Here is a 20,177-nt window from a genome sequence, read left to right as displayed (position 1 = left end):
GCTATAGAAAAAAAGCCAAATTATACCTAAATACCATCAACATGAAAGCAAACATATGCATTTAAAATAATTTATCCAAATGAATGCAAAAAATGTCTGATTATTGGGAATTTTGACTTGATAATAGAATATACATACAACTTGAACTCATAAAATGTCAGTTGAAGTCACTCACAAGAAGTCTGCTCGCTGAAAACAGATGTTTCTTAGAAAAAAAAGATCAGGGAGTGTATTTTTGGAATGATGTCAGAGATGTCATCTTTTATCAGAGCATCTGATTAGATGGTTCTGTTTACAAAAATGTAAACACAGAATCCACAGTGAGGAATCCACACTGTGCTCTAAAGGACCATCTTTCTGCTAGGAAGTTATATATGAAGATTCTTTAAGAAGTTCATGGGAAACTATGCATGGACTTAACACATTTTTTGCGCCAAAATAAAGATATTTAAATTCCATTTTCCATGACTTTTTTAAAGTACTCTTGTATATAAAATTTATATATGAAGCTTCCATGTTAGTAGTTGCATAGTTAAAACTTTATGCCAGGATGTGCCACTTTTTCCTACAATCATGATGAAGCTAAATAATTACAACTGAAAATGTGGAATACTTCATTTGGCACTTTATAACATTACATAAATTTATGATTTTAGGTTTATCAAACAAAAATACATCTACTTTTAACAAAAGAACATTGATTTCTAAAAAAAAGTCTCGGAATAATTTGAGGTAAATCTGTAGTGAGGGGCCGGCGCTGTGGTTCAGTGGGTTAATGCCCTGGCCTGAAGTGCCAGCATCTCATATGGGTGCCGGTTTGAGACACGGCTGCTCCACTTCTGATCCACCTCTCTGCTATGGTCTGGGAAAGCAGAAGATGGCCCAAGTCCTTGGGCCCCTGCACCCACGTGGGTGACCCGGAAGAAGTTCCTGGCTCCTGGCTTCAGATCAGCACAGCTCCGACCGTTGCGGCCAATTGGGGAGTGAACCATCGGATGGAAGACCTCTCTCTCTCTGCCCCTCCTCTCTCTGTGTAACTGTGACTTTCAAATAAATATTAAAAAAAAAAAAAATCTGTAGTGAAACATGGCTGAGCTGTGACTAGATCACACTGCTACTAGTCCCTCTGCGTCAGTATGAAAACAAATGCAGTAGACTACAAAATATGAATATGTGATATTAAAAGTGCCTTAGGAAATTAGATATCTTTCAGACTAATTTTAATTTATATTTAGCTAAGAAGATTTATTGGAGGTAAATACTTTGTATGAATCACTATCAAAATTTGTGAATATTAAAATTGTATTTCTGAACATAAAATAGACTTAAACATCTCAGTGAATTAAAATTATAGCTACAAAAATTTAAAGTATATCACTTACTCAATACATAAATTATTGATTACAACAGAGTTTAACACAAGCATGATAACCTATTTCTGCAGTTTGACAGTTAAGTATAATTACTTAACACCAGGGCTCACACCTTTATTTTTGGAAACAGATTGTTGAAAGTTGTTTAGATCTATTTCATGAGTATTTCTCAGTTTCAATTCATTTACGCAAGATGTTTTTACATTACCATCAATGTCATCAATTTTACCACCTTCAATATTCAACTCTGTGTCTGGGTGATCCTGTTTTCTTATCAATGACTGAATCCATTCCTTTTGTAGTTTTAATTTCTAAAAGGTCTGTAGCCAAAATGCAATTTGAATTATTAGCCAATCTGCTGCCCTTATCAGTGTTAATAGGCTCATTGTCTTCTTCATCTGTTTCTACAGGATCATAAAGTTCAGGTGTAAAATAGATGGATTCTTCTTCTACTTCTGTCTCAGAAGCGCTACCTGAAGTTGAATGGGCAGCATCTTCATTTACTGGGGGTAATTCAGTGTCCAGACCCAGGGCCTCTTCATAACTGAGTGGTTGTCTGGAATGATGCTCAATCTTTACTGAAGAAACAATGGTTTCTGACTGAGGACATGATCCAAATGACGTTTTTACTGTAGGAGTTGAGGACTCAGGTTTATCAGAGAGTGGCAAAAGAGTTTTATTTTCCGTGTTTTCTGTTTTGAAAGTACAAGGACTAGAGGTGCAGTTCTTTGGTGACCTGAGCTCAGGTGTTGTGGTCTGTATTTTACCAGTAACGAACTGTCCCAAAGAATGAAAGTTAGACCAGCTGACTCTGTTGGTTTGCTTGCCGAACGTTGGGCTTGTAGATCGGGAAATGATCCTTTTCTCTTTCCTTGTCTGTACAGACTCTTCCAATAACACTGGGTCATCTAAGAATACAAAAATATAGTAACTTTTAAGTTTCTGCTCCTAGCCAAGATAATCATAGTAGGTTAAAATTATTATTTATTATAAATGCTTAAATAGCTGTATTGGGTACATAATTCAGATCCCACAACCAATAGTGATGGAATTTCAGCTCAGAATAAAATGTTAACCCTGAAGGGAATCTTGGGTTTCTGGTATTTCCTAGCCCAAGTTAACGCTTTCTGGTAAGCCACCAAATTCCACAGCATGGACCTCCCGACTGAATGGTGGAAGGAGGGTTAAAAAAGAGAAGAAGAAAACTGATTAAAGGTGTGAATAGGCTGTAAAAAATTTGCCCTAAAAATCCGTCAAAGATTAAGGAGCCACAGCGCCAACCCCGACTATGACGATTATTTAAAAGCATATATTGGGGCCGGCACTGTGGCACAGCGGGTTAACGCCCTGGCCTGAAGCACTGGCATCCCATATAGGCTCTGGTTCAAGACCTAGCTGCTCCACTTCTGATCTGGCTCTCTGCTATGGCCTGGGAAAGCAGTAGAAGATGGCCCAAGTGCTTGGACCCCTGCACCCACATGGGAGATCTAGAGGAGTCTCCTGGCTTCGGATTGGTGCAGCTCTGGCCGTTGCGGCCTACTGGGGAGTGAACGATTGGATGAAGGACCTTTCTCTCTCAGGCTCTCCTCTCTCTGTGTAACTCTTTCAAATAAATAAATAAATCCTAAAAAAGCATATACTATAAAAATACATGTTTAAACACTGATATGAAGGTACAGTGATTTATAATTTTAATTGTTTAATTCATACCAGAGTTCAGAAAGCTTTTTCTGTTACAGGTCAGATAGTAAATATTTTAGGCTTGCTGCTAATGTTGTCTTTGTTGCAACTACACAGTTGTTAGTGTGATGCATAAGTCTTTGCAATATGTAAATGAACCAGCAGGATTGTGTTCCATTAAACTTTACTTAACAAAAACGGACTGAATTTGGTTCATGGGCTACAATGTGCCAATCTCTAACAGATTTTTTTTCTAATAATTTTAAAATATTTTTTAAAAAAATTTTTGACAGGCAGAGTGGACAGTGAGAGAGAGAGACAGAGAGAAAGGTCTTCCTTTGCCGTTGGTTCACCCTCCAATGGCCGCCGCGGTCAGCGCGCTGCGGCCGGCGCACCGCGCTGATCCGATGGCAGGAGCCAGGTACTTATCCTGGTCTCCCATGGGGTGCAGGGCCCAAGTACTTGGGCCATCCTCCACTGCCTTCCCGGGCCACAGCAGAGAGCTGGCCTGGAAGAGGGGCAACCGGGAGAGAATCCGGCGCCCCGACCGGGACTAGAACCCGGTGTGCCGGCGCCGCAAGGTGGAGGATTAGCTTAGTGAGCCAGGGCGCCAGCCAATTTTAAAATATTTTTATCATTTAGAATGACTTTCACCTCCTGAGAAACAAAGTTCATCTAAGAAGTATCCACAGACTGGACCAATACCTGTACAGCCTTCTGAATAACATCTACTACTGGCAAAGTACTTTAGAATTCCATGATATTTAGTCTCTCACTTGACCCTTACAACGCTTTCTGTAGAGACAGCTAGGCAGGTTTTTTTTCCATTTTTTTTCCAATTATAACTCAAAAAGCTAAGTGACTTGCTCATGATCACAAAGCTAGTTCATGGAAATAGAACACTTTGGTTTCCTGTCAAAAGTTTGTCCCCATTCTAATATATACCATACTTTTTGTTATGATAACTTTATTTTTCCTTTAATATGTTGGTTTATAATATAATCTGTACCAAAATAAAATCATTTCACTGAATATAATGAAAGAATTCTTTAGCAAATGTAAATTGGCAAAACTGTTCATACTTCCACGCTTTCTGGAGATGATGCCACTTGGTAGAGATGGGTTTTCAGTAACTTTTTTAGGGCACTGTAGTTCCTGGATACACATTTCTGTGTCATCTTCCTTAGGATTTTCTGGTGATAGATGACTTGCCAGATCCAGTAAGTAAGCTGGCGCACTGTCCTTTAAACAGGCCACTTCAAGAGTAGACTCTTGGTCCTTCACATACTTTCTGGTTACATCAATTTCTTTTTGGTGTTTTTTGGAAAATTCAGCCAAGGACTCTAGTGCACTTTCAAAGGTTGAATGGTGTTGAATCTGCTGCCTTACCCACTTAGGAAGTCCTAAAGGGGAGGGGAGGTGAAGAATATAAACAAACACAGAATATAACAAAATAAAAGATTGGTACTTAATTAAGGTATTACATATATGGAATCTTCAAAAGTTCATGGAAAATGAATATTGTAGAAAAATTATAGATGGATTTCAAATATTTTTTCACCAGAATAAACTTTTAATTCAATTTCCCATAAACTTTTTGAAGTATTTTAGTAAGAGAAAACCTAATTTTTAATGAAGTAACCTAATTTGCATTTTGAATACACATAATGGTTTTTGGCATTTTATTTTACATCTGATGTACAACATGCTCCATGACTTATGTTGGAATTATGTCCTGAGAAACCCATCGTACATTGAAAATGCTGTTAAGTCGACTATGCATTTACTAAATGCAAGCTACCTAACATCACAGCTTAGCAAAGCAATACATGGGTGCTTGACTTTTGTGATTGCAGGGCTGACTGGGGGGCCACAGCTCACAGTGTCATGAGAGTGCTGCATTTCATAGTGTCAGTCTGGGAAAAGATAAAAACCGAAGTATGGTTTCTGCTGAATATATATCCTCTCATTGGTTGAATTATCAAAAATCATGGACCATTTGTGTTCCCTAGTTGAGAATAACAGGAATCTAGCAAATTTAATTTTATCATAATGCCTCAGAAAACTTGCCTACCTTTTTAAACAATGCAACCTTCCATTTCCAATATTCCAAATTTGACCCCTTTTGTAAAAACTAAACACAAGATTCCAGCCTCAGCAGATTTTCTGTTCTACTATACCAATTTCAAATGCATCTGAAACTATTATAGAGGTGAAAGAAATAATAAAACATGTCCTATCTGAATTTTGATTATAAAAAAATCTAAATAAGGGATATGATTTGACTTGTGACATGAAAACTGCAAAAAAGGAACCGTACTAGGAGTATAAGGTTTTTTATAGTATGATTCACTTCATGATGAAATTAAAATCAGATATATGGACTTTCACAAAATAAAAATTCCCTGTTCATGTTGCCACACTTAGCTTCATATTTTGTAGCTATTATTTTTTAAAAGTCACTCTGGTATTACAAGGTGAGGATTTCATGCAATTTGAATTATCATACTTTCAAATGTATTCCATTAGTTTTTTTTGTTTGTTTGTTTTTTTGACAGGCAGAGTTAGACAGTGAGAGAGAGAGAGAGACAGAGAGAAAGGTCTTCCTTTGCCGTTGGTTCACCCTCCAATGGCCGCTGCGGCTGGCGCACCACACTGATCCGATGGCAGGAGCCAGGTGCTTCTCCTGGTCTCCCATGGGGTGCACTTGGGCCATCCTCCACTGCACTCCCGGGCCACAGCAGAGAGCTGGCCTGGAAGAGGGGCAACCGGGACAGAATCCGGCGCCCCAACCAGGACTAGAACCTGGTGTGCCGGTGCCGCAAGGTGGAGAATTAGCCTATTGAGCTGTGGTGCTGGCCCCATTAGTTTTTTAATGACTATCTTCTATTAATTATTTATGTAAGCTGAATTCAAATAAAAATCAGTCATCAAAAAAATTTGTGTTGCTGTGCTAATGTTACCAAGAAAACATTTTATACTTCATGAATGTCAGAAAAAGTACAGAAAAGACCGAAAATAATGGAAAATATTTAAACTATGTGATAAAAATTTAAGTTCTAGATATTAAAATTTAAAAATAAATAAGCATTTTCCTTAAATTTTTATATGTTTGCTTGGGGGAAATGGTTATACCAGATATAAATGTGTAATTCTATAAAACTTAAAAATGTTAGTATTAAACTTTTGATTTTGATCTTTTACCATACAATGTCCTCGTTTGCTTTTCAAAACTTGAAAGAATCTGAGCTCCACCTACTGACTAAACACCGGCACTTAGCATTTTTGCCTTTAGTTTCTGCTTGACCTAGGAGACTGCTTGCTTTACACAAAAAAGGAAGGAAAAAAATCAACAAAGCAATATTTTCTGCATTTATCCAGATGGTTGTTTTACTATCAAGCCTAATAGAGTAATCTAAACTTAAGAATATCTTTATTATAGTCTGACAAACTTTTTTATTGTAAAGGTAATAATAAAGATGCACATATACCCCACAGCTCTAGTTAGCTTCTTGGTATTGACTCTGAAAGACCTGTTACTGTTGGATGAAAATCACAGGGACATGTATTGATTTGAGTTGGAAAAAAAAAATGACTATCTACTTGATCTTGCTGCACACAGTGGTGCTTTATTTCCTTTCAGAAAGTACTACTTTTAATGAACATAAATTTAAAATAACTGAAGAAACAAATAAGTACAACAAACTTCTGATAGCCCAGAACAAAAGAATAAAGAATTCTAAGCAGCGGAATTGCTTAAATGTAAAAATTGAGTATTTCTTGGGAAATTCATTGCCGTAGAAGTGCTTTTCTCCTGACAGTGGTAAACGAAGTATTATTGTGTTACAGAACTGTATCTCACATTCTATGAAATTGAAGAATCCTAGCATTCTACACTATGTTGGTAATTAAATAAATTGTTACTTATAAAGAACTTTTGTAAATATTTGAGAATTAAAAGGCTAGATTTCCAGTCAACAGAAATTATTTATGTTTGGTCTAGTAATTCCAATTTTCTAATTCTTCTTCTTCTTCTTTTTTTAAACAGACACCACTGGCTGCTCCAAGATGGCAGAATACGGAGGGAGCTTACTGATCTAGTGATCACCTTACAAAGGCGTACAAGCCGGTAGAGCAGGTGCCATTTTGGATATATATAACAGCTGAGTGGAGACTCCTGACTCTCGTGGGGAGAAATATCAGGGGGTGCTTGTGACTGTGTGAAGCTTCTGAACTAGGACTGTGAAAAAATACTGAGGGTTTATGGGAGAACTCACAGTGTGGCTGAGACTCTGAGCAGACTTGGTGGGAGATGCCACAAGCTCAGGCGGTCCTGGTTACCCGGTGAGAGACATTGCTGCGGAATCTGAACTTACACTGATGACTGCACAGATCCTCTGTGTAGTCCTTGGGACAGAGCGGACAAATATACCCACTGGAGTAGTGCTCAGGCACTGGTCTACATCCAGGAGAAGAGCTCAGTTGAACAGAATTACATCCCTTCTGATTAAAAAAAGAGAGGATTTACCACGCCAAACCTGGGTGTGTCACCTTAGGCATCCTCTTAACCCTGGAGAACTAAACAGAGCTCTCTGGCCACACCAACTACAAGCCTCTAGAGATTCACTGAAAGCAGACAGTCCACTTATCTATAGAGTCAATGTACAACGATACAGGCCGCCACAGCAGAAAAAAAAAAAAAAGAAGAAGAAGAAACCAATGAGCATCTCCACAAATGCAACAATCCAAGAAACAAGAATAAGGAATCTATCCATTTCTGCTAGTTTGTTGGCATGCAACTCTTTGTGTAATTTCTGATAACTCTTTTTATTTCTGTGGTGTCTGTTGTTACATTCCCTCTTACATCTCTAATTGTATTGATTTGGGTCTTCTCTCTACTTTTTTTTTTGGTTGGGCCAATGGTGTGTCAATTTTGTTTATTTATTTATTTATTTTTTTTTCAAAAAAAAAAAAAACCAGCTCTTCGTTTTGCTGATCTTTTATAATGTTTTTTTTGGGATTCACTTTTGTTGATTTCTCCTCTAATTTTAATTATTTCTCTTCTCCTACTAGTTTTGGGTTTGGTTTACTATAGCAGAAATGGATAGATTCCTTGGGGGCTGGTGCTGTGGCTCACTTGGTTAATCCTCGCCTGCAGGGCCGGCATCCCATATGGGTGCCAGGTTCTAGTTGCGGTTGTTCTTCTTCCAGTCAGCTCTCTGCTATGGCCCGGGAAGGCAGTGGAGGATGGCCCAGGTGCTTGGGCTCTTGCACGCACATGGGAGACCAGGAAGAGACACCTGGCTCCTGGCTTCAGATGGGTGTAGTTCCTAATTCCGGCCATAGTGGCCATTTTGGGGGGTGAACCAATGGAAGGAAGACCTTTCTCTCTTACACTGTCTAACTCTATCTGTCAAATAAAAAAAAAAAAAAAAGATGGATTCCTGGATGCATACAACCTACCTAAATTGAACCATGAAGACATAGAAAACCTAAACAAATAAAAGAGAAATCTGCACCTCAATGTTTATTGCAGCTCAATTCACGATAGCTAAGACATGAAATCAACCTAAATGCCCATCAACAGAAGACTGGATAAAGAAATTATGGGATATGTATCTATGGAATTCTGCACAGCAGTAGAAAAAAATAATGAAATCTTGTCATTTGCAACAAAATGGAGGAATCTGGAAAACATCATGCTGAGTGAAATAAGCCAGTCCCAAAGGGTCAAATATTATATATTTTCCCTGATCTGTGACAACTGAGCACCTAAAAGGAAACCTGTAGAAGTGAAACTGACACTATGAGAAGCAATGACTTTATCAGCCCTTCTTTTCTACTTAATACCATTGGTTAAACTCTTTAATTAACACAGAATTATTCTTTCATGTTTAAATCCAACTGAAAATTGATCCACATTAAAAATAAGAGTGGGAATAAGAGAGGGAGGAGATACACAGTTCAGCACATGCTAACTGATCATAAAGATAGGATTACGTGTTAGAGGAATCACATAAGAACAGTGTCTGCTAATATTTGATAGAATTAAAAAGGGGAGAATGGTCCAACATGGGAAGTGGGATAGACAACAGATTCATAGAATGACAAATGCTCTAAACAGCACTTTGGCCTCAAAATAGTCCTTAAGGCATTCGGATCTGGCTACAAAGCCCATGAGAGTATCTCAGGCATGGAAAGCCAAGACACTGTGGCAAAAATTGACCTAAATGAAAGATCTCTGTCAGTGAGAGTCCAGTGGAAAGAAGGGGCCATCAAAGAAGGAGGTACTTTTCTCTGAAGGGAGGAGAGAACTTCCACTTTGATTATGGCCTTGTCTAAATAAGGTTGGAGTATGTGAACTCAAGAGCTTCCATAGCTTTGGCAGCTCATAACAAGAGCCTTGTGATCACTGATATCATAAATAAGAGTGTCAATTGCTAAATCAACAACAGGAGTCACTGTGCACTTACTCCCCATGTTGGACCTCTGTCCTTAATGTGTTGTACTATGAGAATTAATGGGTAAAACTAGGCTTCAAACAGTACTTTGTAAGTTGATCTTCTGTATATAAAGCTAATTAAAAATGAATCTTAATGAAGAATGGGATGGGAGAGGCAGTAAGAGATGGGATGGCTCGCAGGTAGGAGGGTGGTTATAGGGAGGGGAGAGAACCATTATAATCCAAAAGTTGTATTTTTGAAATTTATATTTATTAAATAAAAGTTTTCTATAAAAAAAGACACCATTAAATATCAAAGATTTGAGAATGTAGAAGAGGAAGTCTTAAACCCTCCTCCCTCCTAGGTAGCAACTGGCTCAGTAACAATAAATGGACCACACTGCTTTGTGAGAAATCCAGAAGCCAGCTGAGAGGCTCTCACACCCTGCTAGCACAAAACACGCTGCATTCTAGCAGGTAAACCATCTCATCTAGTCCCTTGCTGAGAACACTGTTAAGTAAGTATCTGCAAGCAAACACCCAGCTCCTGGATTCTCCTTAGAAGAACAGAGAAGACAGGACTGTTTGTCCACTGTTGTGAATTTTTGGACAGCTGTCTGAGGCAACTGCTTGTTTCGCCTGGTTATACAGTATGCTGATATGACCCAGCATACTACACCTATGGGGGCCACTGGGAATGAAAGATCTGGACAAAAGGCTGCTGCTCCACAGGAACTATGGTCCCACGGCCAAGTGCTGACTCTGCTCCGTGGCCATCTTCTCAGGCAGAAAGAGAAGCCTGGAGCCTGTGCCCAGCACTCTGGCTTCACAGTGATCTTAGCAGGGACTGGTCTCCATCTCACTTGCTGTGGAGTATTGACGGGACCTTACAGTCTACGTGCCTGAGGTCCGCTAGAGGCAAAAGAGCTGACCAGACTGCTTCTGCCTCAGAGACCTCATGATATAAGAGACAGATAAGAGGGAGCAAGATATTGTGATGTCTAGAAAAAAGAGCCTGGAAAATCCATATTTTAGAAATCTATAAACACTAGTCCAGAGAAGACAGAGCCACAAAAAAGATTTAGGAGGATCCCAGAATGCTTGCATAGGCTGACAGATGTAGGTCTTTTCCTGTACAAAACCAGTCCTAAACACCGTGAGGCGACTGCTATTAGGATATCAATACAACGCTGTGAGAAATACAGAGAAACAGGGACAAAGAGCACCATCAAAGGAATGAAATAAATCTCCAGAAATCGATCCTAAACAGAGGTATATGAATTACCTAACAAATAATTTAAGATAACTGTTAAAAAATGATATGCGGGGAGAGGAAGAGGAAAAGAAAGTATCAGCAAAGAGATAAGAGAATACAAATAAGAACCAAATAAATTTTGGAGCTTGAAAAATGCGAGAAACAAACTGAACTAAACTAAACTTAAGAAGACCTGAGGGGGCTGGGGCTGGTTCAAGTCCTGGCTGCTCCTCTTCCGATCCAGCTCTCTGCTATGGCCTGGGAAAGCAGTGGAAGATGGCTCAACTCCTTGGGCCCCTACACCCACGTGGGAGACCTGGAGGAAGCTCCTGACTTCAGATTGGTGTAGCTCTGGCTGTTGCAGCCATCTGGGGAGTGAACCAGTGGAATTGAAGACCTCTTTCTCTCTCTCTGGCTCTACCTCTAACTCTGTCTTTCAAATAAAAAAAAATATTATTTTAAAAAAAGAAGAACACTTGACTAAGCAGAAGAAAAAAATCAGCAATACACAATTCTTCTTAAGTGCTGAAACTTAACTGAAAAGTGATCACTGTTAAATATAAGAGTGGGAATAAGAGAGGGAAGAGATGTACAATTCGGGACATGCTCAAGCTGACTTACCTCAAACGATAGAATTAGAAACATACCAGGGGATTCCAATTCAATCCCATCAAGGTGGCATGTACCAATGCCATCTCACTAGTCCCAGTGATTAATTTCTATTCACAATTGATCATAATGATAGGACTAAGAACCAAAGGGATCACATAAACAAGACTAGTGTCTGCAAATACTAGCTGATAGAATAAAAAAGGGAGAGAATGATCCAACATGGGAAGTGAGATACACAGCAGACCCATAGAACGGTAGATGTCCTAAACAGCACTCTGGCCTCAGAATCAGCCCTTAAAGCATGCAGATCCGGCTGAAATGCCCATGAGAGTATTTCAGGCATGGAAAGCCAAGACACTCTGGAAAAAAAAAAAAAAAAAAAAACTAAATGAAAGATCTCTGCGAGTGAGATCCCAGTGGAAAGAACGGCCATCAAAGAAGGAGGTACCTTTCTCTGAAGGGAGGAGAGAACTTCCACTTTGACCATGGCCTTGTCTAAAAATTATCAGAGTCAGTGAACTCAGGGGGCTTCCATAGCCTTGGCAATTCATGACAAGAGCCTAGGTTGATTACTGATGCCATAAACAAGAGTGTCAATTTGTTAAGTCAACAACAGGAGTCACTGTGCACTTACTCTTCATGTAGGATCTTTGTCCTTAGTGTACTGTACATTGAGATTTAACGCTATAACTGGTACTCAAACAGTATTTTTCACTTTATGTTTCTGTGTGGGAGCAAACTGTTGAAATCTTTACTTAATGTATACTAAACTGATCTTCTGTATATAAAGAGAAACGAAAATGAATCTTGATGTGAATTGGAAGGGGAGAGGGAGTGGGAAAGGGGAGAGTTGCGGGTGGGAGGGACGTTATGGGGGGGAAGCCATTGTAATCCATAAGCTGTACTTTGGAAATTTATATTCATTAAATAAAAGTTTAAAAAAAAAACAAATAAAAAAAAAGAAAAGAATCAGTGAACCTAATTTAAAATTATCCACTCAGAGGAGTAAAAAGGGAAAAAAAAAATAACCTGGAAGAAAAAAGTGAAGAAAGCACAAAGTGTTTAAGGGACACCACCAGGCAGAGCAGTAAATGAATTCTTAGAGTCCTAGAAAGAGAAAGGAGAAGAACAAAAAGTTTATAGATGCAATGAGCAAAAACTTCTTAAACTGGAGGAAAAAATTGATATCCAGATTCAAGAAGTCCTATCGACCCAAACCGGATGAACCCAAAGTCTATATGAAGATACAATATAATCAAATTATTAAAAGTCAAAATGAGAGTTTTGAAAGCAGCAAGGGAAAAGCAATGAATCGCCATAAGACTATCAATGGATTTCTCCTGGCCAGATGAAAGTGGGATAATACAGTCAAAGTTATGAAAGGGGAAACCTCCCAGGCAAGAACAGGATATCTGGTAAAATTGTCCATCAAAATGAAGGAAAGATGGGGCCATTATTGTGGTATAGCAGATTAAGCCCAACACCTACAACACCACCATCATCCATGAGTGTTGTTTCAAGTCCTGGTCACTCCACTTCTGATCCACAAGCTAATGGGCTGGAAAAGCAGAGATGGCACAAGTCCTTGGGTACCTGCCACCCTTATGGGAAACCTGTACGAAGCTCATGGCTTAGGCATGGCCCAGTCATTAAATCCATTTGGGGAGTGAATGGATGATCTCTCTCTCTCTCCTCCCATAACTCTACCTTTCAAATAAAAAAAACTACATCTTTATGTTTCCTTCATTTTTAAAAAAGATTTTCCCATGGGGCCGGTGCCATGGTACACTAGGTTAATCCTCCGCTTGCAGCGCTGGCATCCCATTGGGCGCTGATTCTAGTCCTGGTTGCCCCTCTTCCAGTCCAGCTCTCTCTGCTGTGGCCGGGAAGGCAGTGGAGGATGGCCCAAGTGCCATCCAAGGGTCATGTGGGCCCCTGCACCCACATGGGAGACCAGGAAGAAGCTCCTGGCTCCTGATCAGTGCAGCTCTGGCCGTTGCGGCCATTTGGGGAGTGAATCAATTGGAAGAAGACCTTTCTCTCTGTCTCTGTCTGTAACGCTACCTGTTAGATAGATAGATAGATAGATAGATAGATAGATTTTCCCAGGTCATCACCACTAGATCTGTCTGGCAAGAAATATTAAAAAACAACAACAAAAAAGTCTGCCAAACAGAAATACAAAAGCATAAACTATAGTTTGCTGGCAAAGGTATACATGTAGAAAAAGACAATAAAGTAGCAACAAAATTGCTTTTAATCAGAAATTAAACACAACAGTATAAAAATACAACTATAAACAGATACACAGTATAAAAAGGTATGATTTTTTACTTCAATAACTGGTGGTCAAAAAGTAAATTTTTGCATGTGATTGAAGTTGTTATCACTGAAAACATTGCTATAAGATGTTTTATGGGAGAGCCATATAACAACTCATAGAACAGAGAAAGAAAGAAAGCACGCTACTGCAAGCATAATGGTTAAGCCATCATTTGGGATGCTCACATCCCACACTGAAGTGCCATGTTTCAAGTCCTTGGGGACTCTGCTCTCTGTTTCAGCTTCCTGCTAATATATATCCTGGCATCAGCAGTTAACGTTTCATCCTTGTCCGTGCCACCCATGTGGGAGACCAAGAATAAATTCTAGGTTCCTGGTTTGGGCCTGGCCCACCCCTGGCTGTTGTGTCATTTGGGGAGTGAACCAGAAGATGGGAGATCAGTCTTTCAATGAAACAAAAATGAAGATTGTAAAAGAGAAAAAGGGACAGGAGAGCTACAAGTCAGACAAAACACTGCACACACGTCAATGGTAAAACCTTCCCTATCAAAAGCTGCCTTAAGACAAGTTTAATCCATTTATACTCTGTTCAGGCTGCTATAACAAAAATACCATAGACAGGATGGTTTGAGTAGAAATAAAAGAACAGAAAAAAAAATGTTGGTATTTTTGAAAAGATTGACAAAACTGAGAAACCTTAAAGGAAGAGGAAACATTATAACTACTGGCACAGAAATAAAGATATCATATACTACTCTGAAAAATTATATTCCAATAATTTGGATAACCTTGAAGAAATGGGCAAGTTCATAGAAACACAGTCCTCTTAAACTGAATCACAATGAAATAGAATATCTGAACAGACCTATAACCAGTAGTAGATTAAATCACTTATAAAAACCCTCTCAACAAAGAAAATCCTGGGATAAGATGGCTTCACTGGTGAATTCTGCCAAACACACACACACACATACACACACACACAAAGAAGAGGAGGAGAGAATACTTCCAAATCTCATTTTATGAGGCCAATACTACCCTGATACTAAAGCCAGACAAAGAAATTAAGAAGACTGTAGGCCAATATCGCTGATGAAAACAGATGAAAAAATCCTCATAAAATACTAGCTGGATTCAACAGCACATTAAAAGAATCATACACTCCCAAGTAGGAATTATTCTTTACATGCAAGCATGTTTCAAAACACAAATCAAAGTGAAATACTATATTAACAAAATGAAATATAAACATGATCCTTCTAACCAATGCAGAAAAGCATGTGACAAAATTCAACACCTGGGTCTGGTGCTGGGCTGGAGTGGGTAAGTCGTAGCTTCCCATATGGGTGCTCGCTGGAGTCCAGGCTGCTTTACTTCCAATCCAGCTCCCTGCTAAAGGCCTGGGCAAAGCAGAGGAACATGGCCCAAGTGCTTGGGCCCATGATACCCATGTAAGAGACCTGGATGAAGCTCCTGGCTCTCTTCAGCTTTGCCAAGTGCTGGCTGTTGTAGCCATCTAGAGGGTGAACCAGTAGATGAAGATCTCTGTCTGTCTGTCTGTCTGTCTCTCCATTTCTCTGACTTTCAAATAAATAGATCTTAAAAAAAACTTCAACACCCTTTGATGATAAAAATTTAATAAACTAGAAGGAAATTACCTTAACATAATAAATGGTATATATGAAGCCCATATTTACAGTAGTTAAAAACCAAAGGCTTGGCCGGCGCCATGGCTCACTAGGCTAATCCTCCGCCTTGTGTGCTGGCACACCAGGTTCTAGTCCTGGTCGGGGCGCCGGATTCTGTCCCAGTTGCCCCTCTTCCAGGCCAGCCCTCTGCTGTGGCCAGGGAGTGCAGTGGAGGATGGCCCAAGTGCTTGGGCCCTGCACCCCATGGGAGACCAGGAGAAGCACCTGGCTCCTGCCATTGGATCAGCGCGGTGCGCCGACTGCAGCGTGCCGGCCGCGGCAGCCATTGGAGAGTGAACCAACGGCAAAAGGAAGACCTTTCTCTCTGTTTCTCTCTCTCTCACTGTCCACTCTGCCTGCCAAAAAAAAAAAAAAAAAAAAAAAAAAAAAAAAAAAAACCAAAAAACACCCAAAGGCTTTTCCTTAAGACCTGAAACAGGGATGTCCAATCTCAATAATTTTTTTAAAGGTTTATTTTATTTATTTGAAAGAGTTATAGAGAGAGGTAGAGACAGAAAGGTCTTCCATCTGCTGGTTCACAACCCAAATGGCTGCAATGGCTGGTGCTAGGTCAGGATGAAGCCAGGAACTTCATCCGGGTCTCCCACGTGGGTGCAGGGGCCCAAGGACTTGGGCTGTCCTCCACTGCTTTCCTAGGTGCATCAGCCCGGAGCTGGATTGAAAGTGGAGCACAACTGGGACTCGAACCAGTGCCCATATGGGATGCCGGCACTGCAGGCCAGGGCTTTAACCTGCTGCGCCACCGTGTCGGCCCCAAAATCTCACTAATTCTTAGTTGAAAGTCCTAAAAATAGAACTTTTAGGCAAGAAAAAGAAACATAATGAATCTGTGATGGAAAAGAAACAGCAAAATTATCTCGTCACAAATGACATGCTTTTAGATGAAAATTAAAAAAAAAAAAAAAAAAGAGTGTCAGACCTAGTAAATCCAGTAAAGCTGGAGGATACCAAAATCCACTTAAAAATTTGTTTCTGTATACTAACAACAAACATTAAAAAATATTCAGGAAGGATTTTAAGAAAACAATGCCATTTAGAATAGCATCAAAAACAAAAAATTAAAGATGACACATAGAAATGAAAAAGAACCACATGTTCACGGATTAGAAGACTTAATATTGTTAAAATATCCATACTACCAAAAGCAGTCTGCAAATTTGGTGCAATCTGTATCAATATCCTAATGACATGTTTTTAGAGATAGAAAAAGAAATCCTAAAGTTCATATGGAACCACAAAGGACCAACAGCAGGTAATGCTACAGGCATAATCTTTCCTGGTTTTAAAATAAATTACAGGGGCGAGCATTTAGTACATTATTTAAGATGCTGTTTAGGATACTTACATTTCACACCAGAGCCCTAGGTTTAAGTCCCATATCCACTCTGATTCCAGCTTCCTACTGATGTGTAGAGGAAGCTGGTAATGGTTTTAGTAGTTGGGTCCCTGCCACCCATGTGAAAGAACCAGGTTGAGATCTGGGTTTCTGCCTTTGGCCTGGCCCAGGTCCAGCTGTTATGGGCATTTAGAGAGTGATCCAGCAGATGGAGGATCTCCCTCTGTATCTAACTCTGTCTCTCAAATAATTTTTTAAAAATGTATATATGAATACTGCCATATTCACTCCAGCATTGTTCCCAATACCTAAGTAGAAACAACCTAAACACCTAATGACAGAAGAATGAAGAAAATATGGCTCATATATACAACGAAATATTATTCAGAAATAGAATAGAAAACCCCATTAGAGACTGCAGCATGGATGAACTGTGAAGGCATGAGCCAATCACAAAAGGATAAATACTGCACAATTCAACTTGAATGAATTATCTGAGTAATCACTGACAAAAAGCAGGAAATATAATGGTGGTTGCCAGGGGTTAGAAGAAGGGGCAAAAGAGGCATCGCTGTTCAATTTGCATAATACTTCAGTTTTACAAAATAAAAAGTTCTAGAGCTCTGGTGTACAATATTCTACTTACAGTTAACTATATGGATCTATACCCTTAAAAAGTTAAGAAAGCAGATCTCATGTTATATATTTAAGCACAATTAAAAAAAAAAAAAAAAGCAGACTGTTAATGGTTCTTAGTCCAAGCCCAGCTGTGAATCTTACCAGATATATAGCGACTTGGGTTATTCCCGAAGCGATCATCCACTAGAATAAGAGCTCCCCAATCATTTTTGTGTCGAATACATCTACAAAAAATAGGGGGAAATAAAATATTGAAAATAAAAGCCAGATTTGTGATGGGACAGACAGAAAATCAATGGTGTGTCAGGTATACATTCCTTTAATTCATTATGAGAAAAGCTAAAGAAGGTACCAATACAATGTATCAAAGTAGGTATGTGAAGAAATCTATTTCTGCCAACTACTAATCTATATCCAAAAATGTTACATGTATTTTACTTCTAAATCAAGATCTTCCTTAGCTGCACAGGCTAATCTTTACGTATTAATAATAACTTTTACCTAAATGTCCTTTTTCCTAATTTTATGAGTTTTAATCATGAATATTTAATTTTGTAAAAAATATTTTACAATGTAATTGATATACTCATGCAGGTTTTCTTCTTTCAACTTAATATAGATAACACTGGTTAATTCAAATTTTGGAATAGCTTTGAATTTCTAGTATAATTGCTTGTAGTCTTGGTACATTATTCTTTTTATTGATTGTAAGATTTAATTTGCTGGTTTTTAAAATATTTCAAAAATTTTAAAATTGAAAAATGCACAGTTTAGTGGCTTGTAATATACATAATTCTGTACAACTTACATCACTATCAATTCTACAATTTTTATTACTCCAAAAAGTAATTACTCCAAAAAGTGCAAGGGGCCGACACTGTGATGTAGTGGGTAAAGCTGCCCACCTGCAGGGCCAGCATCCCATATGAGTGCCAGTTCAAGTCCCAACTGCTACACTTCCGATCCAGCTCTCTGCTATGGCCTGGGAAAGCGGCAGAAGATGGCCCAAGTCCTTGGACCCCTGCACCTGCATGGGAGGCCTGGAAGAAGCTTCTGGCTCATGGCTTCAGATCAGCGCAGCTCTGGCTATTGCAGTCATCTGGGGAGTGAACCAACAGATGGAAGACCTCTCTGTAACTCTGCCTTTCAAAAAATAAGCAAATCTTAAAAAAAAAAAAAAAAAAAAAAAAGCCTGTGCCCACTACCAGTCACTCCAAATTAACTCAATTATATACCATCCTCTGGATACCACTAACATATTTTCTGTAATTATAGATTTGCCTATTTTGATCATTTTATTTAGCTGGAATCATAAAATATGTGGCATTTTGTTTTTTATTGCATAAATGAAAAAAGGTGATATAACATGTTTTTAAGATTGACTCATATCATATTCCTTTTTATGCCCGAAAAAATTGCTTTATGCAAGTATATGATATTTTGTTTACTCATAGTGAATAGAGATGTCTGTATTGTTTCTAATGTGGTTATGAACATTTTCAAACAAGTTTTTCTGGGAACATTTGTATACATGTTTTGTTTTGTTTTGTTTTGACAGGCAGAGTGGACAGAGAGAGAGAGACAGACAGAGAGAGAAAGGTCTTCCTTTACCGTTGGTTCACCCTCCAATGGCCGCCGCAGCCGGCGCACCACGCTGATCCGATGGCAGGAGCCAGGTGCTTTTCCTGGTCTCCCATGGGGTGCAGGGCCCAAGCACTTGGGCCATCCTCCACTGCACTCCCGGGCCACAGCAGAGAGCTGGCCTGGAAGAGGGGCAACCGGGACAGAATCCAGTGCCCCGACCGGGACTCGAACCCTGGTGCTGGCGCCGCTAGGCAGAGATTAGCCTATTGAGCCACGGCACCAATATACATGTTTTTTATTCTTGGAGTGAATCTCTTGGGGTGATTACCTAGGAATAGAATTCCCGGGTAATATGGTAATTATGCTTAAAATCTTGAGGAACTATCATACTATTTTCCAAAGCAGTTGCACAATTTTACATTAGCAGTAGCTATGCAGGAAAATTCCAAAATCTGCACAGCCTTAACAACAGTTATTTCACATCATTTTTATTTATACCACTCTAGCAGGTATATTTCTAGAAGGCACTTAATTATGGTTTTGATTTATATTCCTTAGTGATCAATAAAGAACCTAGTCTTTTGAGTCTTTTTTTTTTTTTTTAATTAAAAAATTTTTTTGACAGGCAGAGTGGACAGTGAGAGAGAGAGAGAGAGACAGAGAGAAAGGTCTTCCTTTGCCGTTGGTTCACCCTCCAATGGCCGCTGCGGCCAGCGCGCTGCAGCCGGCGCACCGCGCTGATCCGATGGCAGAAGCCAGGTGCTTCTCCTGGTCTCCCGTGGGGTGCAGGGCCCAAGTACTTGGGCCATCCTCCACTGCACTCCTGGGCCACAGCAGAGAGCTGGCCTGGAAGAGGGGCAACCGGGACAGAATCCGGCGCCCTGACCGGGACTAGACCCGGTGTGCCGGCGCCACAAGGCGGAGGATTAGCCTAGTGAGCCGAGGCGCCGGCCTCTTTTGAGTCTTAATGGCTATTTGCATATCTTTTTTGGACAAATGTCTATTAAAAATGTCCATTTTTAAATTGCACATTTTGTCTTTTTCTTGAGTTATATGAGTTCCTTATACACATTCTGGACACTAGATATACATGATGAGAAAATATTTTCTCCATGTGAGAGCTGTCTTTGATTTCTTAATTCTGTGCTTCAAATTAACAGAAATTTAAGCTGTGACAAAATTCAGTTTATTTTCATTTTTCTGATTACTTGTGCTTCTGCTATCAAATTTAACAAATTACTGCCTAATCCCAGTTCAACAAAAC

General features: G+C 39.4%; 1 protein-coding gene across 1 annotated transcript in view; it reads right to left on the bottom strand.

Annotated features, from left to right (window-relative positions):
- Window positions 1–1,218: 1,218 nt before the first annotated feature.
- BRIP1 (BRCA1 interacting DNA helicase 1) overlaps window positions 1,219–20,177 on the bottom strand; it is a 208,876-nt gene continuing 189,917 nt past the window's right edge. Inside the window, 4 exon segments of the mRNA XM_051824717.3 lie at window positions 1,219–1,640; window positions 1,642–2,281; window positions 4,136–4,456; window positions 17,471–17,553. Coding sequence (XP_051680677.3) covers window positions 1,463–1,640; window positions 1,642–2,281; window positions 4,136–4,456; window positions 17,471–17,553 — 1,222 coding nt within the window. The 3' untranslated portion in view covers window positions 1,219–1,462.

This window comes from Oryctolagus cuniculus, chromosome 17, assembly GCF_051225735.1.
Source record: "Oryctolagus cuniculus isolate XC-2025 breed Fujian yellow rabbit chromosome 17, ASM5122573v1, whole genome shotgun sequence".
Taxonomy (NCBI): domain Eukaryota; kingdom Metazoa; phylum Chordata; class Mammalia; order Lagomorpha; family Leporidae; genus Oryctolagus; species Oryctolagus cuniculus.
The sequence above is the reverse complement of the archived record's forward strand: the minus strand, read 5'-3'. Positions and strand labels throughout refer to the sequence as shown.